Source organism: Rhinolophus ferrumequinum, chromosome 12, assembly GCF_004115265.2.
Source record: "Rhinolophus ferrumequinum isolate MPI-CBG mRhiFer1 chromosome 12, mRhiFer1_v1.p, whole genome shotgun sequence".
In the NCBI taxonomy this organism is placed as follows: domain Eukaryota; kingdom Metazoa; phylum Chordata; class Mammalia; order Chiroptera; family Rhinolophidae; genus Rhinolophus; species Rhinolophus ferrumequinum.
In genome coordinates, this window is record NC_046295.1 from 78108461 (window position 1) to 78133105 (window position 24645).

At 55.9% G+C, this 24645-nt stretch overlaps 1 protein-coding gene across 1 annotated transcript in view; it reads left to right on the forward strand.

The window, feature by feature from the left end:
* The first annotated feature begins 372 nt into the window (after positions 1–372).
* PRRX2 (paired related homeobox 2) overlaps positions 373–24645 on the forward strand; it is a 39964-nt gene continuing 15691 nt past the window's right edge. The window contains exon 1 of the mRNA XM_033123763.1: positions 373–647. Coding sequence (XP_032979654.1) covers positions 395–647 — 253 coding nt within the window. The 5' untranslated portion in view covers positions 373–394. The remainder of the gene's footprint in view (positions 648–24645) is intronic.

Sequence of the window (24645 nt, forward strand, 5' to 3'; positions counted from 1 at the left end):
AGTTTCCCGCTCCTTAAAATGTGGCTGGGGAGGGCAACACCCCTTCTTCTGTCCCCTCTCCCCGCCCCCAGCCTCCAGCCGGACTCGGAGCGGGACCCCCTCCCTCCCCGCAGCCGGAGGGGCGGGGAGGAGGGGGAGGAGGAGAGGCCGGGGCGAGGTTTGCTTCAAGAAGGGGCGTGTGGCCGGAGCAGCTCGTGTTTTAGCAACTTGGGAGAGAGCGAGGAGGCAGAGGAGGGGAGGGAGGAAAGTTGGTTGCCCCGACGTCAGCGCCGGGCGGGCCGGGCGGCCGCGGAGCCAGGAGACAACCAGGGCGGGACAGAGCTCGGGGCGGCGGGGCGCGCTGGCTGCGACCCCGCCGGCGACCCGGCCGGCGACCCCCGGGCGGCTCGCGGGCATGGACAGCGCGGCCGCTGCCTTCGCCCTGGACAAGCCGGCGCTGGGCCCCGGACCGCCGCCGCCGCCCGCTCTGGGGCCCGGCGACTGCGCCCAAGCGCGCAAGAACTTCACGGTGAGCCACCTCCTGGACCTGGAAGAGGTGGCGGCGGCCGGGAGGCTGGCGGCGCGCCCCGCGGGGGCCGAGGCGCGGGAGGGCGCGGCGCGGGAGCCGTCCGGGGGCAGCAGCGGCAGCGAGGCGGCCCCGCAGGACGGTGAGTGCGGGCCAGGCGGGCGCGGCCCGGGGGGCGTGGGAACGGAACGCGGGGTCCCGGGCTCGGGGGGGACGAGGGGCGGGCAAAGATACGGGGCGCTCCAGATGCGGGATCCCAGACTGGGAAGGAGCCGGGCGCTGGCGGAGACGCTGCGTGTGGCAGGACCTCCCCGGGGGCGCGGGCGGCCAGCGTGCGCCGTGCGACTGGCTGCCCAACGGCCACAGTTGAGGTTGTGTTGGTAACCGGGTGGGCGGCGGGAACCAGAGCTCTTCACCGAGGCGGGAGCCTTCTTTTGGCCGGAGCCACCTCAAGTCTTGGGAACTCGGGCGTGCGGAGTGGGGGTGGGCTGCCTTTGTGCCTAGCGGCCCCACTCCCAGCCAGCCTGGGAAGTGGGTGTGATTGTACAACTGAGGAAACTGAGGCTTCGGAAGGGCAACGCGACCGAGTTACACAGCTGGGTTTCGAACTCGGCCCCCTCCCTCCGCGACGCTACCCCAGCTACCGGTACTACTAGGTCTTCTTACCACTTGGGTACTAGGTTGGGGTAGGGAGGCCTGCCCCGCCTCCAGTCTGCCCCACTAGCAGCTTCCTAGGTAGAATGGCCCAGCCCTAAAGAGCCAGCTAGGCCTTTTCTCCTGATAAGGTTAAAGGTCATCAGGAAGGGGCTTTAAAAACAAACAACCCACCCAAGTGGCTTTTTTCAAAAAGTCACACTGGATAGAAAGGTTCTGAGCCCTTGGTAAGAAGGGGGAGGGAAGTGGCTAGAGCAGAAGAGGAAGAAGATAAAGCAAAGGTCCAGCCCTGAGCCGGTTTCATGAGGGGGCACCCAAGTCTCCACAGTTCACCTAATACTCTGAAGAGGAGGTGAGGTGGTCTGAAATCACGGCTTGGTCCCTTAGCTCTGGGGCACAGGCTGGCCTGCTGGAGGCTCTGGGCCCCTTAAGAATCACCCGCCTGATTCCAGCAGCCTTTTCACCAGCCCCTGGGGACCCTCACTTCCTGTACCAGCCTCCAGATCTCAGGGGAGCCCCCCCATGGCTTCATGCCCTGCTTCTCTGATGAGAGGAGGTGCAGGAAAGCTGAAGGGGTGCAGGTGTGTATGTGGGGGACACCTGACACACACCTGCATCTCAGGGAGCACCCAGCTGGTGCCAGGTGTGTCTGGTGGCCGCTGGCTCTCTCTCAGTGGCATCCACCGCCCGTCAGCCACAGCGGACTGACAGCTCTCTTCACCCTCCAGGATGAGCATGAAGCGGGCAGACCCACCCCTGGGAGTTGGGTGTCCCTGATGGAAAAGTGGAAGGAAGGTGTCTGGTATGGATTGGGGTAAAGTGGGGTGTCCTCTGTTGTGGGATGAGGAGCCCTGCCAGCCTCAGTTTGTTCTAGGACCTCAGGTCTCATGGGAGGAGCAGCTGGCTCTGAGCTGGTTTCCCCTGAGGGTAGAGGGGGTTCTCTGATTTCACTCTGATGAATGGCAGTGGGGGGAGCCCAGGAGGTGGGGAGAGAAGGAGGAGCAAATTGAAGGTAATGCAAAGGAGGAAGAGAGAAAAGGAAGGAGACAAGAGAGGAGAGGGGTGCAGGAGTGGTCGGGAGAGAAGGAAGGAGGCCTGGACCTTTTGTGCTCAAGTCCTGCGCAGGGCATGGGTGCCTGTGTGCCCCCTGGCTCCTGGCTGTGGGGACAGACAGTGGAAGGCCTTGCTTCTCCGGGACACAGCATAGAAACTCTCCAAATGGAGGGTTTTTCTGGGGAGTCCCAGACCAGCTGGTATCAACTGGGGACACAAGAACTTGGACAGGGCCACTGGCAGCCCCCAGGCATCAAGGTGAGCGGTGATGCCTCCTCAGCAGTCCCTTGGGGCCGGGCCATCCTCAGGGAGAGCCTGGGAGGCTTTGGGAACATTTCCTAAGGAGGGGCTTCACCACACGGAAAATCTAGGTGCTGAGAACAGAGGACACACTGGGTGTGGGGTCAGATGGGACGGGGCCCAGAGGTGAGGGATGGGGGCAGCAGGCAGAGTTGGTCCGTGGGGCTCAACAACGGTGCTCACTGCTGCCTCCCACCTTGGACCCCCACCCAGCTCTGCCCTGGGGACACACTGCCCAGCGGGGGGCTCCTGGCCCACAGGGGGCGATTTTCTCCAGGCCTCTGCAAATTGAAGCAAACCTAGACAACATGAGGAGTTGTTCAGGAAGCTGAAAACTCCAGTTTAAAGGATTTTCTTGTGTTTGGGATTACATCGTCCCTGCTCATTTTTGGTGTTAAGACACCCTTTCTTTTATGAAACAAAGATAATAACAGAAGATTGTTTTATTTTAACGTCCTTACTTGGCAAAATTAAAAGGAGGTAATCCTATATCATTCATCAGATTGAAAACAAATCACTAGTCCATGAAATCCAAATGTTTTATGTAGAGTCAAGCAACTCCCTGGGCCAGCTGGGTGCATTCCAGGGGTGCCCGCTGCCAGGAGAGGCACAGGCGGGGGACCAGGGGCGGGGCACCCTGTAGCTGCCCCCAGGTCTGCGAGAGTCCCTGGCTGGCTGGCTGGGTCTGGGTTTGCTGACAGAAGGTGGATGAGGAGAGGCTAGCTTCCTGCTCTCCTCTCTTCTCGGCAGGTGCCCCCTCTGCTTCCATTGTCTGTGAATTCCCAAGTCCCCATGTCTCCACCGGTGGGAGAGAAGGGACCTCCCATCCCCTCGCCCTGGTGAGCCCAGTCCGAATCACTGGACCCCTTTCCAAAGCAGGCAACCAACTCTTGGGGCGCCTGGACGCTAGACCCAGCAGGCGTGGGCCCTGGGCTGTGACTTTGTCCTCTGGTCCTGGGCCTGCCAGGAGCCCTGGTGCCTCACTGAGGAATGGAACAAGCCCGAAAGTGGGTTTTCCTGTGGCTGCTGGAGCTGTTTCTGGGTCCAAAGAAAACGACGCACCAAAGAGGTGGAGTGCCCCCTAACCTGCCAGGTTAGCAAGCTCAAAATTAAAAAAAGAAAAGAAAAGAAAGCCCACAACATATTTTGACTCTTTTGTTTTCACAAAGCCTGCAGTAGATGTAGTGTATTCTTGCCAATGATTTTCCCAGACCAGGCTCCCCCCGGAACTGGCCAGGAAGGCTGTGGCTTCGCCGGTGACTCAGAGCAAACCGGGGTCTCGGGTTCCTCCCAAGTCAAATGTTGAGGTCTGCGCTGGGGCGCTGAGCTATGCCAAGCATGTTAGGAAAATAAACCCTCGTTCGCTGCCTGTGCAATGACTTACAACAAAAGAAACCACATTAATAATTGAGATTTTCTTGAACGCATTCCCTCCTGTGGGCAGGGCGGAAACAGGGATGCAGACACACTGTGAAAATAAACAAAGACCCTGGAGCCAGGTGGGGTGACCCCCCCCCCCCCGCTCCGTGCTCCCCCTTCTCCCGGAGGCCACCTGGCTAAGCAGGGCTGGTGGTACCTGTTTCAGAAAACCTCAGGACCAAGTAGGTCCACTTCCCAAAGTTTCAGGAGGGCAGGGTGCTTGGCGTCTGAGCGGGGGATGGGCTGGAGCCCCAGGTGGAGGGTTTGGGCTCCCTTCACAGAGCTGTTCCCTGAGCCACTTCTGCTACTGGTGACAGGAAGCCAAGGGGGAGGCTGATTTGGGTTGGGAACCTGCCCGTCGCCCTTGCCAGGGATGGGTGGGCAGGGCCAAGTGTCTGAGTGGTGGACCTGAAGGGACCATTGAGTTCCAGAGACCAGAAGACTTGCCTCTAATTTTTGGATTTTTATGATTGTCAAATATAACTAACATAAGAGTTACCATTTAACCATTTTTTAATTGTACAATTCAGTGGCATTAAGTACATTAAATTACTGTCCTACCATCCATCCACCTCCACAACTTTTTCATCTTCCCAAACTGAAACTCTGTCCCCATTAGACACTAAGTCCCCATCCCCTCCCCCAGTCCCTGGCACCCACCGTCCTACTTCCTGTCTCTATGAATTTGTCTACTGTAGGGACCTCATATAAGTGGAATCACACAGTATTTGTCCTTTTGTGACTGGCTTATTTCACTCAGCATAATGTCCTCAGGGTCCGTCCATGTTGGAGCAGGTGTCAGAATTTCCTTCCTTTTTAAGGCTGGATAATATTCCATGGTGTGGACAGACTGCATTTTGTTGATCCATCATCCGTGGATGGATACTGGGATTGTTTCCACCTTTTGGCCACTGTGAATGATGCTGCTAAGACCTTGGGCGTGTCAATCTCTCTTTAAGTCCCTGCTGTCAGGTCTTTGAATATGTACCTAGAAGTGGAATTGCTGGGTCATATGGGAATTCTGTGTTTACTGTTTTCAGGAACCATCCTACTGTTTTCCATAGCTGACTTCAGTTTTTCACCAGCTGCCTCTGACTGACTCTGAAAGATGACAGTGGCAGCCTTGGGGGCTTTGGAGAAGGGAGAAGGGAGGAAGCTGGCACGAGAGATAGAATCAGGGCTGGTGGGAGAAAGAGACAAAAGAGTTTGTCCAGAACCAAGCCTTGTAATAAGTCTGCTTTCCTTCCCTCCACCTTCTTCCCTCCCTTCCTTTCCCTTAATACATGTCCTGGTTGAGGGGGGTGGGCAGAGCCATTTGCAGTGACGGAGACTTGAATGAGGGTTCAGGACAGCCGGGTTCGGGCTCTGGCTCTTGCTGTCGTCTCCATGTGTGACCTGGGGCATGTCATATGACTTCTCAGTTGCCCACCTGAACAGTGCCAGGCGGTGCCCAGATGTTCATGAGGCCAGGCCTGTCCCTCGTCGTGATGTGATCCACACTGAGACATCGCCTCGTGAGGCGTCCCCACGCAGTGAGGGGGTCCCTCGGCACATGCCCAGGAGCAAGGAGACAGAAGGGGTGAGTGAGAGGCCCGGGAACTCAGCCCAGAAGCTGAGAGCCCAGGGGGATTCAGTCGGAGAATGGCTGGGTCTTCTGGGGCGACTCGTGGGAGAGGGGACAGTGGTCTGCATCTCTGGCTTTTTGTTCACGGTTCCGGGGTGATCTTCTTCTATCTAATAGGTCATCTGGGTGAAGCTTGGGAACCTGGCACAGGGGGCTTAGTCCATCTAGCACCCTCACAAGGGCCCTCCCCTGTGAGCAGAAGCTCAAAAAGGCTGGAGCTGTCACTGTGCCCTCCCAAAAGAGTCAGGCAAAGTGACCTTGGAGCAGTAGTGCTAAGGCCCTTACGCACCACACTTGAGGCCTACAAAACACCCTGAAGCTCAGTGTTGCCGTGTATGAAACGGGAACTAGACAGTGATGTCCCTTCAAGGTGATGATCCCTGAGTGGACGTGGAGGCCGTGCCTGGCACATAGTAGGTGCTCAGTAAAGGGTCTTCATGACAGCTCATGGAGACACTCAGCGCAGCCCTGAGAATCAGATAGGGCTAGGCATTGCCATCCCTACTTCTTGGAGGCTCAGAGAAGCAAAGCAGTCTGCCCAAGGTCCCCACCTAGGAAGGAGGGGTGGGATTGGCTTCTGGATCCCAAGTCCAGGGCTCTGTCCTGCACAGCTCAGCATTAAGGCTGGAGAAGTGGGGCGGGGAAGCCTCACCTATGTGTTGGAGGATTGGACTCGGGCCAAGGTTTGTTGGGGGAACCGAAGGGGCAGGGTAAGAGTGACCAATAACACTTGCAGGCAGGCCGAGAGCTTCCCGTGAGCTGGCTAGGGCCTCACCTGCCTCACCCGTCATTGTCCTCCCACAAACCGTGGAAGTGGGTCCTTTTATTATCCCCATTTTATGAAGGGGGAAACTGAGGCTCAAAAGTTGAGCCACTTGCCGAGGCCACATGTTCCCATGAATATGGGATTCCAGCCCAAGCTTGTCCTGTTCTGAAGCCCCTGTTCTCTACCACTGTCCAGGGCCATCCCTGGAGTCCCCGAATGTTGGGTGGCCCTGCCAGGGATGTCCTCTCCCAGGCAGGTCGCCATGAAACAGCCAGAGGACAGGTCTCCTTAACGTCCACAGAAGCTTGGCCTGGGCTACAGGCCTATGGGAGACTGGCCAGGCCTGGCAGCGTGAGGACTGCCAGGCTTTGGGGGTATTGGAAGATGTGGCCGCCTTCACCCTCTGCAGGCCTGTCTCCAGGCTTCTGGACATGGGAGAGCGGTGGAGGGTCCCTGACTCTGAGGAGCACTGATAGGACAGGCCCCCTTTCCGAGTCCACCCTCAGCCCCCATATTCATTCATTCATTCATTCATTCAGCAGACTATGTATCAGGCCTGGAGCTCCTACCATCTACCCAGACGTTCAGATTTCAAGCCCCGGTGAAATTTCCAGGCACTTAGAAGAACTGGCAGAGAGTGGGCAGTTTTAAAAGTTGCCAAGAAAAGCATTCACTCACAACAAATACCATCTTGTTGCCCCATCTGTTTATCTAAGAAAGAACCTTTTAGCATCTTAATCTCAGAGTAAAGAATGGTCCTCAAAACTGACTTCATTTAGCTTAGCAAAACAAAACTCGCAAATTGCCCCTATTTTTCTCGTTTGGCGGTAGGTCGGTGAAAACTTGGTCGTGGGCTGGCATTTGGGGACCACATGGAGGACTGGCTTTCCCAGGCTCACAGACAGAGAGATGCACACAAACCCGCCCACCGCCCTCCCACAACCCCCCACACACACACTTGCGTGTACACACACACACACACACACACACGCGCGCGCGCACACGCACACCGCTGGGCCCAGAGATCAAGGCCAGGCTCTCAATCGCCGGGGTGGCTGCAGGCAGCTCCTGAATAGATGAGCAGCCACATTACGCTGGACCAGGCCAAGGGTTAAGTGCCTTTTGTGAGGTGGTGAGTAGGAGAGCACCGTGGGAGCTTCCTGTTCAGACAGAGGGAGTTGGGGAACGTTGTCTCCGTTGGCTCCCACGCTGAGCGGCGGGAGGGAGACAGGGTGCCCCTGCAGCCTCCACGGTCCAGGCAAGGAGATACGGGTCAGGGGCCTGTTGCAGGGTGCTCCCCAGAGGCGTTTGGGGGGGGCAGAATTGCTGCCAGGAAGAGGCAGGGGCTCCCCTGAGCTACAAGGGCAGAGCTTGCCAAGCCATAACCCGGGAATCGTGGAATCTCAAGGTGTCCTGGGGATGAAGGGCGTTAAAAGGCCCAGATGCTCTCGCTGCCCCCTTGCCCTGTGTCCCTTCCACATCTGGGAAGCTCTTGTTCCCAGCTTGGCTCCAAGGGGCCACCGTGATGACAGAACACCATCCACATGGGGCCCTTTACAGCTAATGATATCTTTTATTGCGTCCTAAAAACGGAGCGAGCTCTGGAAGACATTATTTTTAGTCCCTCTTTGAGATCCATTCTGCTTTTGTGTGCGTGGGATGGGCAACCCACACCTTCCGGTTTGGGGGGCAGTGGGAGGGGTTAGGAGGGAGCGGGGGTGATGAGTTACAAGGATCCAAGAAGCTAGGCCTCAGGCAGGGAAGGTGGGTGGGGCTGCCGTGGGATTGCAATCTTTGGAAAAGGTCCTGGATGTGGGGCCGTGAACGAGCAGGAGGCCTAGGGGCTGGAGACCTGGAAGCTTCCGCAGAGAGCCCCTCGCCCCAGAGCTGAACTCGCACCTTGGTTGCTTGAAAACTGACAAGGTGAGAGTGTGTCATTTCCTGTGACACTGCTACCCAGGAGGCAGTCGGAGCGGCCCCCCTGGATGAGGAGTCAGGAAAGCAGGACTTGCCCTGCCCTACAACTTGGGACATACCTTGTCACCCTCCTGAGTCTCAGTGTCCCCATCCGAGGGGGTTGCACCATCTATTTGTCATCCTGTGGTTTCAGGAGTCACTTCATTAGAATCATCAGGGAGCTGGTTAAAACGCATGTTCAGAGGCCCCACCGCAACCCATGGAATCAGACTCACCAGGGCCTGGCCTGGGCCTCTGCATTTAACAGGGTCCCCAGTCATTTATGTGCACGAAAGGGTAAGTGCCGCTGTGCGCTGGAAGGCTCTTTCCAGTGCTGACTCTGCACCGCTCTCCCGTCAGTTTGCCTGAGTGGAAGACCGTCCTCTGGGTGGGGATGGAGAGGCCACATGGAGATGCCCGTGGGAGGCCTGAGACTGGCATCAGTTAGAAGTGTCAGGAAGGGTCCAGTGTACAGGATGGGGAGGGAGCTGCTCCGAGCCTGAGCCCCAGCCTTCCCAGAGGCCTGACTGCGGGAAGCTGGGTCTAGTACAGAACAATTGCTATGGACCATCCACCAGCATTCACCAAGCTGAGGATCAGCCCAAGGCAGCCCAAGGAGCTGGAATGACGGAGGTACTGCCACAGGGGAAGACTCTTGTCTGTCCCTCTCAAGTATCCTAATTCCCTCTACCTGCCAGGGTGGGGTGGGGTGGTCAGAAGCCACACTGCTGACCTGGGAGTCTCTGTCACCCCTGTCCCTGGAAAAGCCCCCTCCTGGCATCCTACCCACCTGCTCCTATCTGCCCCCCACTCACCCTGCCCGTCACAGCCTTGCAGGCTGCTTTCACAGGGTCCCCTTGGGGTAGGGCATCCACTGCCCCCAGGAGGGCGACCACCTCACCCAGGTTTTATCCACCAGTCCGCCACTGGCCTGTCTGTCTGTCCTCCCCCACCACTGGCCTCCCCTCTTGCCGTGGGCGCAGACGTTTACACACCAGAGATGGCGTTATTAAAAATGACATTTAACCAGAGCTGGAATTACCACGCGGATGGCTGCAAACCTCGGAATCAAAGCTGAGCCGCAGGGCGCGCCTGGCAGGGGCTGTGGGCCTCCTCTGGCCGCCAGAGCTCCGCGCGGGCCTCCCATATAAAACCCCGCAGAACGCAGAGGTCTTGAAAGCAAGTGCACCTCCTTTCATTAGACTAACAAATAACACGTAACAGAAAACATCTGTTAACAGCAGCCCCTAATGCTCTCAAGATGGTGCCGCGGGCAGCCAGTCCAGCCAGCGGGCAGCCTGGCTGCAGAGGGCTCAGGTTTTGGCTGCTCCCACTCCAGGGGAGTACAGGGCCTGGCACCCACTCCTTCTTCTCTCCTGGGCCTCCCCCTGCACCCTGTGGGACCTGAGGGCTTCCTTCTCTGCCTCTCCTTCCTCTGACTCAGTCATTCAGCCTCTCTTCTCACTGATGAGAACCAGTAATTAAGGGTCTGTTTCCGTGGGGACAGTGCCCCTGGACGGTGACATCACAGCCTCCACTTGATCAGCTGTGGGGCCTTGGCAAGTTTCTTCTCTCTGAGCGCCTCCTTAGTCATCTGAGAAAGGTCGTGCCTCCTTGCAGGGCGATTTTAAGGATTTTAAGAGATGCTGGAAGCAGAGTAGCTGAGCATGGGAGAGGTGCTCAGAAAGGGTGTCTCTTATGATGAGAGTTGAGGAAACTGAACCTCGGAGAGGTTAAGTGATTTGGCCAGGTTACGCAGCGGGTGAAGCAGCCTCAGAGTCTACTCCTTTCCTGACCCTGCGAAGCACATTCAGAAATGGAGCTGACGAGCTCCCCGCCTTCAGGGTGCTTGGAGTCCACAGCTCATTCACTGGCAGAGGATGAGCTCAACTTTGAGAGAGAGCAGACTGACCTCAAAGCCCCAACGAACCCCGTGGGCATGGAAGCCAGAGAGGCCTCTAGAAACAACGTCTTCCCAGATGGGGCCAGAAGACCCAGCTGTATCCCCAGGACCTGAAGCACCATCCTCACAGCTTCAGGGGTTCTGGCCTGGAGAAGGAAGGGCATCCCAGACTAGGGAGGAATGTCCAGAAAAACACCCCAAAGGTGGGAGAAAAGACAAATTGGCACTTTGTTCCCCATTTCCCCCTCATGATAAAGTTTCAAAAAACAGGCCTTCCTCGCCTACCCAGAAGACTATGTTAAACGCCATGCCTGCCCAACCCCCTGCAGGGTATGCCTTGCTTTTTGGTTCCAAGAAACCTGGATGGGATTCAGTAATTCTCTCATTCATTCATTCATTCATTCATTGTACAGGTGTGTTGTTTTTGAGGCATCGTGCTGGGAAAACACCAGTGGACAGGTGAGACCTGGTCCCTAACCACAGAGTGGAACAGGAAGGCAGTGTCACTCCCCACTGTCAGCTGTCCACATGCAGCCTCTTGCTGAATTCTCTTAACAGCCTTATGAGGGAGGCGAAGCATTATCCCCATCTTACAGATGAGAAAACTGAGATTCAGGAGGACCAAATGACGTGTCAAGGTCATTGATCCCTAGAGCCCAGGCACAATGCCGGCCACTCCATGCCAGGCCCCAGGATGGCCAAGAAGCCAGTATCCTCTTGCTGGGAGCAGCCCGGGTCCTGCCAGGGAGGGACGATGCGTTTAGTCTCCCTGGTTCTCGCTTGGAAACCTCTGCGGTGCCGAGGAAGGTGCCGCTTTTCCGGGACACCCTATTTAAAGCCTGACCCATAGTGGCCAGGCAGGAGGGCGCTGGGCTGGGCTGTGATGGAGGGGCTGAGGCTGGGGGCTTGGGAGGGACCCAGGCCTTGGGGAATCTCATGTTTCCAGAGACATCGTGTTTTAATTGGAAGGCCAGCCTCTCCCGCAGAGGCGGCTGCCCTGCCACCACACCCCAGGGCGAGGAGAGTGTCAGGGCTCCAAGCGGGAAATTGCTGGAGACAAGAAGTAAAAACGGCTACTCTGGTTTCACTGGGAAGGAAAAAAGAAAAGGCGGAGATCTAATGCCGCTGAAAGCAGGGTCGTTGTGTAAAGAAAACTATTGCTGTTGCAGTGAATTCAAGTCTGGGGCTGAGCAGAGCTGGGGGGGTGTTGTGCCTTTTCAAGGGGTATCTCTCTGGTTTATCTCTTAAGGGAGGAAAAATGGGGGTGGCATTGCACAAACCTGTCCCTCCTTTGTTCCACAGATATTTGTTGAGCACCTACTCGGTGCCAGGCTGGATACTGGGGCCCCAGCAGGGAACAAGGGAGGTGTGGTCCCTGCTATGGAGAGGTCCTGGCTACTATGAGAACAGATAATGGGGTCCTCTACCTGGTCTGGGGTTCAGGGAGTCTTCCTAGAGGAAGCGGACTTTCAGAAGGGACCAGAAGGGTGAGTGGAGTTAGCCAGAAGAGGTTGAGAAGGGTGCTCCAGGTGGACGAAACGGCAGCTAGAGGCTCAGAAGGGAGAAAGAACTTGGCTGTTCGAGGAGCAGAGGGGCCGCAGGGAGCACGGTGGGAGAGGCCTGATGACCAAGGCCTGGTGGAAGATTTGCGATGTTTGTATTAAGAATGGTGGGAAAGCTTTCTGTGCACCTGTGAGTGTCTGGCGCGTCCGGAGCACCCAGTAGCTCTCTTGGGGAGCCAGTGTTCCCGGTCATGTGGGACATGAGTGGCTAACCTGGGGACAGCAGCTGTGTCCCGGCTGCCCAGAGCCTCCTGGGGTTCCCCTCTCTCCGAAGGAGCTGATCACTAGCCCTAACTGGCTGCCCCCAGCCCAGCCGCTGTGAGGTCCGAGCTCCCAAGTCAGGGAGGGGGAGTTCCAGGGGCCGTTCAGAACCAGAGGCAGGGCAGGCCCCTGTGCCCAGCATAGGGCTCACTAATCCAGCTGCAGGACAGCTGCGCCCAAGTCACGGACCCAACACGAGGGCTTGATGCCAGAGGTGCACAATGTGCCTGAGATGGAAATTTCATTAGCAGACCCATCATAAGATGAGGAAGGTTGGCCCCAGCTGTCTGACTGCAGGTCCCGTGTCCCTGGAGCAATGGAGCATGGGCAGTGAAGCCGAATGACTGGGTGGGAGGGGCTTGCACATGTGCTCATCTTCATCATCCTCGTCATCACTGAGACCCCAACAGTCAGGACCATTTATTGGGCGCCAGCTATATGCTAAACCCTCCCCCTGTGGGTCATCTCATTAATTCCTCTGCAATACTCTAGGAGGTGGCAGTCTTATGGCCCCATTTTCCAGATGAGAAAGCTGACGCCCAGGAAGACGGACTATGTATTGAGGGCATGGGGGTGCCAGGCCTCAGGTCCTTGTCTACAGTGTCCCCCGCCCCCACTGGCCCCGAGTGCTGGGCTGCGCTCACTCTGACCTCACCCAGCCTATTCAGGCTTGTTTAGGAAGGGGTGGTCAAGAGTTATAACACTGGAACAGAGATGCTGGACAGAAAGCAGGCAGGCAGGCCAGGATCCTGGGACAGAGACAGCCCCCATTGTGCCCCAGGCAGGCATAGAAAAGGGAGTTGGCCCCAGCGTTCCAGTGGGTCCCCTGCCTTCTCAGGGGCAGGTCATGGTGCTGGAGGCGTGGCTTCACTGTGGGTTCCTGGTCGCAACCTCACTCCCACCGACTGAGTGATCTTGGGAAAGTGTGTCACATCTCTGAGCCTCAAATTCCTCATCTCCAAATGGGCACAATGAAGCACCTGGGGCTTGGGTCGTCCGAGGGATTGATGAAATCAAGCAGGTAGCGACTCAGCTCTCTGCCCACCTGGCCCCAGTAGGTGCTCAATCAACACCAATTTGTTTTCTCTTTCACTCTCCCTGGCACTTGGGAGGAGGAGGCAGATGCACAGCTTAGGACTGGCATGCCCCCTTCACAGATGGGAAAACTGAGGAGGGAGAGTTTCCCAAGCCCCATAGGAAGAGAAGCTGAGATTGGAAACAGAGTGCTGCTTTCCAGGAGCTGGCCCCAGTGGCCTTTGCTGATACCTAACTATGCTTTCCAAAAAGGAGACAGATTATCCGGCCCTCAGGGTGTCCCCGCACAGGCCCCAGACGCCTCTGCCTCTGCCCTGCCCTGCCTGGTGATCTGGGGCCCCTCTCTGGAAGGACGGCATTGGTTCACTGCAGCCCCTGCCTGGTGGGAACTGACTGCTTCTCACACGGTGAGCATCGTACTTTCATGGCACAAATTGCAACCATGCATAATTTCATGACAAATACCGTCTATAAGACACAACACAATTATTTTTATAATGTGGTATTTGAGGTTAGGAATTCAAATTAGAGATTAAGTGCAACTTCTAGGTCTGTGGATAAGATGGCTTGGGGAGGAAGGCTGAAATATTCAGATGTGTTCCCTCGAGGATTGCAGATGGGTTCTTGACACCTGTCTACAACATACACACACACACGTACATATGCACACATGCACACACACACTTGTACTCAACTGATCCCTGGGCTCCAGCAAAGCCAGTTCAGACATGGTGTTTGCTCCCGGGAAAGCCGATCTCGACGCTGAATCCTTCCTCTGCCCAGAACCCCCATGTCCAAGCAGCCACAGAAGCAAGTTCCATGATGATCCAGTAGCCCAGGGTCTGTGGAGGCAGGTGGTAGGGAAATGCACAGAGCTTGGGCTACCAAGGAAAGAAGCAAATGTATTGGGTTTACCTCCACTGGTGCCAGCTCTCAGCTTCTCCCCGAACCCTTTCCTCCCTCCACCCCCCAAAACCAGAACCAGATGGAAATGTAAGTGAATTGTGGGTCTGTGGTCAGGGCACAGTGTGGGATGGAGCCTGGTCAGGGAGGAGGGGGGAAAGCCATTGCCCCAGTCCAGAGAGGCCAAAGGTGGGCTGTGTCCCCTATGGCACCAGAGGCCAGCTCGGAGCCCTGCAAGACAACTGCGGAGCTCTGGGGAGCTCCATGCAGCATGTTGGGCTCTGTGGGGATCTTGGAGAACATTTGCTGCTTTCTTCAAACTGGGAACAATAACAGAGGTTGGGAGAGAGGGCTGCCCTGGGCACCCAAGTTACAGGCAGGTCCCTAAGGAGTGGCCATGGTCCTGGTCAGGAGGGCAGAAGCCCTGGGAAGTTGGTAGCCAAGGGCTGGAACCTCTTCATGTGCCAGAGGGGCCCCAGGGAGAGGAGGTCCCGAGCTGGGCCAGCGAGTCAGAGTGACCTCAGTTGGCTCTCTGGCGCAAGAAGCTTCCTCTTTCTGAGCCTCAGTTTCTTCATCTGTAAAGTGGGGATAATGACAAGTAGGTAGTGAGGATGCAAGGATAGGAAGCACCTCATATGGATGCGGCACAGGGCCCCCGGCTGCGGCTGTCTGTATCATTACTGTTGCCATTGCTGTTACGAGCAATTCACAGGCAGGTCCCTGAGAGGTCGGGTGGAGGACGGAGCCACACCCCTGGCAGCTGCTCTTCCCCAGGGCCCCTCATCTCCCCAGCTGGGGATAAGGAATGTTCCCACCCAAACTAGCACCATATTAAGGCAAGAATCTCCCTCCACCCGAGCCGCCACCCTGGGAGCCTCCACGCTGGGACGGGGCAGTGTGAGTAGGGGTTGTTTAATTCCCATTGTCTGTTGGCACATTCAGGGTGAGATGGAGGGGAGGGGCTGCAGGCAGTGTCTGTACCCCTCTCAGGAGAGGCTGTGCCCAGCCTGGGGGCTTGCTTGGGTGTCTTTACCTCCACTCAGCCTTGGGCCCAGCAGACAATTGAAAACCTGGGACACCAGAGCAAGGTCAGGACAGCCCGGGGAGGGGCTCTGGCCTCCAGTTCCACCGTGGAGACCTCAGACTATTGCCCCCACCTTCCCCTCCTCCCAGCTGTGCCAGTGCCTGCCATGGCACCACTAAAGCCACTTCTTTGGGTAAAGTCACTGCCCACAGGGAGCTCCCGCTGGGACCCCCTTCATAACAGCAACAACTGGTTCCTCCTGAAGAGGCCGCCACGGTGGCCTAAGCCGAATGCTCCCCCTCATCTGTACAGATGGCTATCAAAATTCCCATTTTACAGGTGAGAAACAAAGGCCCCTCCATTCAACATGCATTTCTTGAGGCCCTACTATGTGCAGGCACTGGACAGGCATCTAGTCATCAGCCCTTAGAAGCTTCCAGTTAATGTGAGACAGGCAATGCACTGACAATGACACAAACAGGTAACTAATTGGCGTTCTGGTAAGTTCCACCAGGTTAAGAGGCACAGGGGCATCTGGAGCTCAGAGATGGGGTGTTGTCATCCGAAGGCTGCACAGCTAGCACCTGGCGGAGGTGGGATCAGATCCCGAGGACCTCCCATCCCTGCAAGCCTGTGGCTGACAGGAGCCCCTCTGAACAGGCTGCGAAGATCCACATCTCAAATTAGTTGGGGGAGGGACCCAAGACCAGCCCATGTGGCAGGGGCGGGGCTGGGAGCAGAGGAGAGAGGATTCCAAAGGCAGGACCACAAGTCCCTCTGGCGCTGTGCTCATTGCAGACTTGGGGGTGTGGGGTTCCAAGAGTGGGGGGCACAGTACTCTGGCTCTGCCAGGGCAAGGACAAGGGTGGGGCTTAGCAGTGTGCTAGCTAGGACTGTCACCTCTGAGGGACAGAAAACCGGCCTCAGGTCGCTTAAACAAAACTAAGGTGGTGTTCATAGCTGAACAATCAAGGGTGGGACTTCAGGCACTGCTGGATCCAGGGCTTAAACAATGGAGCAGCCAGTCTCCTGGTGACATGTTTCGGGGGCCCTGCCCACTTCTGAACCAATCACAGTGGCTGTAGTGGAACTGTGTGCTGATTGGCTGAGGGCTGGACTGCGTTGGGTGGGGCTTCACCCGAACCTTTTGGACAGGAATGGAGGGAAGCTGCTCACCAAAGTGTTGCTCCTGGACATAACAGAGCTGGTATTTATAAGGAATTGTTCCCTGAACAGCACCAGGCAGGCCCTGATTTGTGTGTGTCACCTGCATTATCCCACCTAATCCTCCCAGAGGGACCTATATTATGCGTGCTTTGTAGGTAGGCAGCCAAGGCTCACACAGGTCAAGTAACTATCCCAAGGTCACCCAGCTTGTGGGTGGAGGAGAAGGAAATCACTCTGGGCTTCTCTCTCAACCAAGACCCTCAAAGCATCCATCCAGGCAGCGTGAGCAATGGGCACTGGGACCACCCTTTGCCATCTGGTCCCCTTCTACCAGGGCAGGCATCTGTGTCATGGAGGACCACCCTGGACTCCCTCTTCCTGGGCTAAGAGTGCTCATTTGGCCTTGTAGGTCTGTCCATCTCCCACAGAATCTGAGCAGTCTCTGACCTGGGCTGACCACGGTGGCAGGTGGCCATGGAGGTAGCTTCAGAAAGAGGCCATTACTATCCTGGCCTACGGCGCTGGGTCGGTTGGGGTCTTACTGGGCCTAGGACCGGTAGCAGCGTCCCCCTTCCAGGAGCAGCATCCCCTCCCCATTACATCGCACATTACGTGGAAAATACACTTTATTGCAGAGAGCGGTGATAGACTTTGGTTGTCCAGTTGACATGCCATCATGTGAGGTCAACATGTCATTGACCGTTTGTTAATCACCGTTCTGCATTGTATTTTGGAACCAATAAAAAATTGCATTTCAGGTCTCCCATTTTTCTGCGCCTTTGTGAAAGCTTCTGGGCCTTAGGCATGTGGGCCTAAAGGCTTCAACAGAGCTGGGCTGTAAGTCATCCATCCATCCATCCATCCATCCATCCATCCATCCATCCATCCATCCATCGTTTACTGAGCACCTACCTTGTGGCAGGCACCACTATCAACACAGAGGAAAAGAAAGGGACAGAGGGAAACAGTCCAGACGAGTTTAATGAGGGATAGTGAAGTGATTGGGGGAGGCAGATGGGTCCCCAAGCCTTTCTGGGGCAGTTAGGGGAGTGGTGCCTGAGAGAAGAAGTGAAGACTGGGTTGGGCTTTCTAATTAGGTGGAAAAAGTATACCAGCCAGAGGGAACAGCATGTGCAAAGACAGGAAGTGACAGAGTGTGGCTGGTGGGAGGCTCGTGGGGGGCAGGGCAACCAAATGAGGCTGGGGTGAGGGGCGGGTCCTGAGGCTGGGATCTAGGCTCTGGTCTGGTGTGTTGGCTCTTCTTGGGTCTCGCTCAGGACAGGGTCAGAACTAGCGTGAGGAAAGTTTTATACCAAGGGTATGAAACCATCAGGGCCGTCAGGTGCTGGGTGGACGTCTGAGACAGCGCTTCCTTCACTTGTGCTTTCTCAGTTTGGAGTTTGTTCCCATCAGCTGCCCCTCCTCCACCCGGTGCCCCCTCCCCCCTCTCTGAAAAAACTTCAACATCCTGATTTTTTGAGTGGGGGGGTCTTGGTGGGCCTTTGGGGTGGGGTGGGGCTTGCAGAATGCTAATAAAATGAGCGGTGCCCAGGTGGGGGCCAGGCCAGGTTAGGGGAGAATTAAGCAAATCCACCCAACCTGTTGCTGACTTTTTCTATTTGATTGGTGCTGGCTGAGGGACAGCCCCCTGCAGTGCAGCCCCCTGCAGAAGGGGGTGGGGGAATATGATGAGGGGTGGGCAGGCTGCTTCTTCAGTCCTGGGAGCCTGGGACATATGGGCTGCCTTGGGCATTCAGGGGGTGCTTCATGGGACGAAAGGGGCAAAAATGGGGCCTATGGCTTGGCAGGGAGCTTGGCCTGCCCAAGCTAAACTCGTGCTTGTCAGCCACAGTGACACCGTGGGTCCCATGTCTTGGCCACTTTCCAGACATCATCCCACGGGATCCTCACAGCAATCCACAAGTGATGTGCTATAAAGACAGGGAAACTGAGGCCCAGAGTGGTGAAATGACATTGCCAAAGTCCCAGAACCCGCAGCCTGACTCACAGCCCCTTTTGGTCACCGTGCCTGAGTCCGTGAAATCACTACAGCCCAGTATGGGTGGGTACTCTTATTACGCCCACTGAGGTTTGGGGAGCAGGAAGGTAGCGTGGCCCAAGAGATAAGGGCAGATGGAGTCCAGCTCTCATCCCGCTGCGCAAGCCTAGGCGGACCTCATCAACCCTCCGAGCCTGTCGCCCCTTTTGGGAAGCAAGTAATGACCGTAGGCCCCTCGACACCGTTACTGAGAGGGGATGAGAAATGGCGTTGAGGACTAGGAAGGGTCCCATGATGTGAATGAGGGTTGTTTGAAAAGCCACCCTGGACCCAGGCCCTGTGGTGTGGTGCTGTCCATGAGATGCCCCCCTCAGTCTCTGCCCCTCTCTCTGTGCCTTCCTCCCTGCTCCCCAAGCATGTGCAGTAGCACATCAATCTCACATTTTCCCAAGAAGCCCCATTGACAGCAGGACAAGGTCTATTTGGCTCTGAAGGAGAAAGGCCAGGAGGGGTTCCCTGGGTGCATATTTCTGCTGGTCTGTCTGCCTCTGTTCAATTACATGGAGCCCAAAGAGGCACCTGGGAACTCACAGGCCAGTAGGGCTTGACACAGGGAACTAAGCCTAGAAGCCAGTGGGAGGAGGCTGAAGCAGACAGATGCACAAGGAGTTCTGCGCACCATGGGGGGGCTTTTTAAGTGGGGTCTTGTCGGATGAGTAGGAGCCCACTGTTCACCACTTCACGCCACGCCACCCTCTGTCTATGTGTCCTTGGGCCTAGCATACCCCGCCCTTCTCATTCATAAAGTGGAATGGAAAGTGCCTGCTCTGCTGAGACTCCCCAGAAGTTATGGGCACTGAAGGTCTCACAGGAAGAAGGTGAAGCATGCATGAGGCCAGGAATGTTCCATGTTGTTGGTTTTCAAGACGTCACTCTCCTCATCTGGAAGAGAGAAATAAATGATAATGTTTGTCTCCCATGGTGGTGCATTTAGCTCAGTGCCCCCCACACAAGAATTGCTCCTCACATCTCCAGAATCCATCCCTATTTCCTGATCTCCCTCCTCATACCGGCACTTGGTTACCTGAGTTATCACCTGTGTCAACCCTGGAGGAACGTAGATCTCCATTTTGCAGATGGAGAAACTGAGGCTCATTTTGGGTAAGTGGCCTGTGGCCATGATTCGAGGCCAGTCTGATGCCCAAAGACCATGCACTTGGCATTGTCAGTGAGTGGTTCTCGACCCTGGCTATATAATAGGACTACCTGGAGAGCCCTCAGTGAATGCTGATGGCCAGGCCCCACCCCAAACCTGCTCAGTCAGATTCTTGAGGGTGGAGAGGGGGTGGGGCTTGGCATCTTATTTTAAAAGCTTCACCTTCTGCCTCCCCACCTCACCCCCCATGATTGCACTGAGCAACTGGGGCTAAAGATCCCAGTTCTACCTTGCTGCCTCCATCCCTCCCACCGTGCTCAGCCCATCCTCCCCTTCCCCTTGGCCTCTGTTTTGGGGAAGGGGGGTGCATCACCCTTTCCCTGATAGTGAGTGTGAAACCTGCGGACCTCAGTTTTCTCTGACGGGACTTTTCAGCCCTCTGGCCCACACTCTTGAGGGTAACAACTCACTCTAGAAAGGCCCCCCGGTACTCAGAACAGGTGATGTGAGACGCACACCTTGCATCAGGTTTCTGGGAAGGATCTGAACTCTGATGACAGGGGAAGCAGCATCAGGGGACTTGACAGGCCCACCCAAGGGCAGGGGGGCTGCTGGCCCGGGACAGACGTGGCTGTCAGCATCACTACCGGAAACCGGGACCTAGTTTCCAAATCCACAACGGGCTCTACCCCGTGATGCCAGCTCTGACAAAACACCCCCACACATGGGTAAGGATGAGAAGCAGTTGTCAACACTAAGACCACCTTCCTGAGATGGGTGGGCAGTTGCCGTGGTGTCCTAGTGCCAGCTCCTCCTGGCTCATGACAGCCAACTGTTCATCTTTCAGAATTTTGAAAGCTTGTCAATTACAGATGCTCGCAAACGTTACATTGAATACACACACTTATACAAATTACATTTCAAACAAAGGCAATGTATACACAAAACTCACCTCTTTCTAGTCATTTCACTACATGTTCCCCTTATTTATGTTCCTGGGGTTGTGGCTAAACTCTCTGAACGGTGGGGATACTAACACTGCTGTGTGTCTGCGCATCTCTCCCCCATTTTGCCTTCATTGTGTCACATTGCAGCTAGAAATACTTATGCTCCAGAAATTGGCAAACATTATAAATTAAGGGTCCCTCCTTTGAAAGAACTGGCTGTTCAACATTTACCAGCACAACACAAGCTCTAGAAGTGTGTTCCCATATAGCCCCGTCCCTCATACACTTGCAGCCTCCCCGACTGTCAATAATACCCTGCCTCAGAGCAATAAAGTCCATGGGTTTGGGCAAATATATAATGACAGATAGCCACCCTCATAGTATCATACAGAATAGTTTCAGTGGCCTAAGAATCCTCTGTGGTCCGGCTGTTCATTCTGTCCCCTGCCCACAACTCCTGGCAACCACTGATCTTTTTACTGTCTGCATAGTTTTGCCTTTTCCAGAATGTCACATAGTTGAATCATACAGTCTGTAGCCTTTTCAGACTGGCTTCTTTCACTCAGTCATGTGCATTTGAAGTTCCTTCGTGTCTTTCCATGGCTCTGTCGTTTCTTTCTTTTTATTGTTGATTAATATTCCACTGTCTGGAGGGACCACAGTTTGTTTCTGCACTCACCTGCTGAAGGGCGTCTTGCTTGCTTCAAGTGTTGGCAATTATGAATAAAGCTGCTGTAAACATCCGTGGGCAACTTTTGGGTGGACACAAGTTTTCAGCTCCTTTGGGTAAATGCCAAGAAGTGGGATTGCTGGATCGTATGGTAAGAGTTGGTTTAGTTTTATAAGAAACTGCTAAACTGTCTTCCAAAGTGGCTGTACCATTTTGCATTCCCACGGACAATGAATGAGCATTTCTGTTGCTCCACGTCCTCACCAGCATTTGGTGGTGTCAATGGTCTAGATTCTGACCATTCTGATAGGTGTTTAATGGTGTATCTCACTGTCGTTTTCATTTGCACTTCTCAAATAACATAGGATGTGGGGCTTTTCATATGCATATTTACCATATGTATATCTTCTCTTTTGAGGTGTCTGTTAAGGTCTTTGACTCATTTTTTAAATCGGGTTGTTTGTAATTTAATTTTGTAAAAGTTTTTTTCACTGAGGATAGTCTTAAAAACAAGTGTTCTCATGGGGCCAAACTTGCCTTGCCAACATTACCTAGCGATGTGTGCAGGAAGTGAAATATTGTCCCGATTTTAAATCTGCCAGAGGAGGTTGGGTAATTTTTCCTACTACCACCGACGTCCTGGACGAGGGTTTGCACCCTGGCAATGCCAGATTGCTGCTCATTTATTTGCTTAAAGGATGACTCTCTTCAAATGTACTACTGTCACCTACATGGAACTTCCCAATGAACATGTTGGGGGCCGAGGTGTGGTGTGATGGTGGCACACGTGGTGCTGTTTCCTGTGTCCCTTGAGGTGGTAAGAGCCCTAAGTGGGGAGTGAAGCCCATGTCTCCTCTCTGGCTTTGTCTGGAACTTTCCCTGTGCCCTTGAGCAAGTCATGCCTCCTCTCTCGGCTCCATCTTCTGCATCCTTAGAACGAGGACACTGGAACCAGGCTCAGGACTGGTAAATATTCGCTTCCTTGTTAGACCCCCCTTCCTGAGCCCATGGCACACAACGCTGATTAACCAGGGCTCCCCAGAATCCCCCTGAACACAGCGTTCCCAGCAGCGACTGCCTTTGCGGAGGCAGGAGGCAGAAGTGGCACACACGTTGTAGGATGGGCTTCCCTCCAAATTCACTGTCACTTGCTTGTTTGGTTTGGTTTTTACACCCCGGCCAGTGCTGGTTAGCTCTGGCCAATGGCCTGGCCTTCACTCCTCCCCAGCCCGCTGGGAAAGGGGCCAGTCTTACGCTGGTGGGGGGCTGAGAGCTGGGTCAGGAGTCCCCAGTTTCCTGAGGCCTCCTCTTCCTGCCCCACACTGCTCTTCCCCCGGACCCCACATGGTCGGGTGGTGGGGGGTGGGGCAGGGGCCCTATCTGCTGGGAACCTTTAATGTGGGACTTGGCTGGAAAGGAAAAAAGACTCTCCCTGTCGGTTTCCAGTCCCTGGGCACGTTCACAGGGCCATTACAGAGCTTATTACCTCCAGGCTGGGAACTTTTTAAAAGTGTGGTTTTGTTCTAAAACCCAGAATTTTTGACAGCTCAAGTTAATAAGCCCCCCAAGTGAATTCAGAGGGTATTAATGGGAAAGTTCTAAACAGAATTCCTTCTCCGTCGTGTAAGCACCTCAGAAAAAATGCTCTTCCCCCTATTTAAGGGTGAGTGTGGCACTTTGATGTGGGCCCGTGTCCTTATAAAGTCCCCTCTGAGGAGGGGGAAAGCGAAAAACGAAACCTGGAGCCAACAAATGACTTGCAATTTGCAAGCGCACATGCTCAGCCTATAGGGGCTAAAGGCCGGACTAGAAATAAATAAATAAATGAATGCGAGGACGGGATAGACACCCCCCCCCCCCCGCCCCACTCACCAACCCGCTTTAGCCCACTCCTATTGATGACCCTTTCATCTAGGATGGGGACTGTTCTGAAACATCACAGCTCCCTTTCAAAAGCAAAACGCATCATTTATCCTTGAATAATAAAAAGGAGCTTCTCAAGCAGAGCATTTCTCCCGCGAGCAAGAGTGGAGTCGGAGTGCACCCTCCAAGTTCAAGGTTTACTATGCAAAGAATATGTATGAGCAGCTGTGAGGCCCCACATCCCTGGAGCGTCCCGCGGAGCCTTACTGCCCCCAGGTGCTTGGGTGGGAGGACTAGGTACTATGAGAGCAGGTTGCAGCTGAGGAGAGGTACTCTGAAAGGGCAGGAGGGCCCCAGGTGAAGGGGCGCGTAGCTGCTAACTTTGGGTGACCTTGTCTTCTAGGCGTGTGCGTTAGGAGTTGAGAAGGGAGCACAGCCCGGGGCGGATCTGCCTGGGAGCTGGAGTCCAATAGCCCAGCTCTTCTTGCCGTGTGACCTTAGGCCAGGGACCTCTCCAGCCTGTTTCCCCAATAGTGAAATGTGGGTGGGGGATGGTGGCAGGGTGCTTGCCTCCTAGAGTGACTGTATGCAGAGAAGCGCCGGTGACGCGCCCAGCCCAGCCCTTGGCCCGCGGGCCGCGCCGGGCACGTGGGAGCCGCCTGTTACTAACTGGAGTTGGATTTCCGTGAACTTGGTTTCCCAGGATGGGAAAAGGCAGTCCTAGCTGCAACCCCGGACCTAGTGGTGACTGGGGAGCAGGGGTGAGGAGGGAGGTGTCGGAGCTGGAGGGCGGACGGGCGGCAGGAAGAGGAGGGGGAGGCTAGGCGCTGCGCCCCGCGCCCCCTCCTCCGCCCGCGCCCACCCCGCACTCACACTGGGCGGCTGGGCGGCGGCCGGCGCGGGCCGCGCGGGGCTGGGCGCGCCGATCTATTAACGTCTGTGTGTCTGGGCCGCGGGTCTGCGGCGAGGCAGGCGCCAGGGGCTCGCCTGGAACCAGATGTGCCGCGGCGCCGCTCTGGCCGCCACCGGCGCGGCGCACTCGCACGCACGGGCTGGCGCGCACATGGCCGGGCGGGGCGGCCGGCGGCCGGCGCGCCGGACCGGGCACCCGCTGGGTTTCGGGGTCGACCCCAGACCCGCTTGTGCGTGAAAGAGGCCCCGCCCCCACCCACCAGCTACGCGCCAATAGCACCCCACCCAGATGGGAAAGTGGCCTCCTGCACGCTGGGCTCCCCCGGGTGGGGTCCGCCGCTCCCGCCTGCCCTGTCCCCCGGGAGGGAAAGATGGCCTCGCAGAAAGCCCAGCCTTCCCAACACCCCCTTACAAGGGCTACAGACTTTTCCCGCACTCCCACCCCCGCCCCCCAGTTTGTTTTCTTAAGTTTGTGTGTTAGATTTTTTAAAGTTCTGAGTCAGAGCTTCCCCTAAGATGAAGAGTTCGGGCCACACTGAGAAATGCCAAAACGGAGGGGAGGGGGAACAGGAAACGGGGTAAAGGAAATGTTGGGCTTGGAGGCTTTGAGACATGGATTCGGAAGGGGGGCTTTTCATCCACCTGGGGAAATACAAGGATCGCGTCGAGAACTGTCCCAGCTTGGCACCAAATCTGCTTCAACCACAAGATAGTCCCCAGCCCTGGCTACGGGTCAGCAGCTTGCCCCGCCCCACCCCACTCTCAGGGCCGCCTTGAGGTGCTCTGCTTTTCCGGACCAGCTGCTTCCCTCTCTGGACCTCTTCTGGGGTCCCGTGAAATGAGAGGCGGGGGCCACAAAGCACCCTGGTCTCACCCAGGCAGGACCGCTCCCAGCAGAGAGGTTAGGAAGGTGGGGGTGGGGTGGGTGGGAAGGGGACACTGGTCCCACTTAGAGACCGCAGGGAG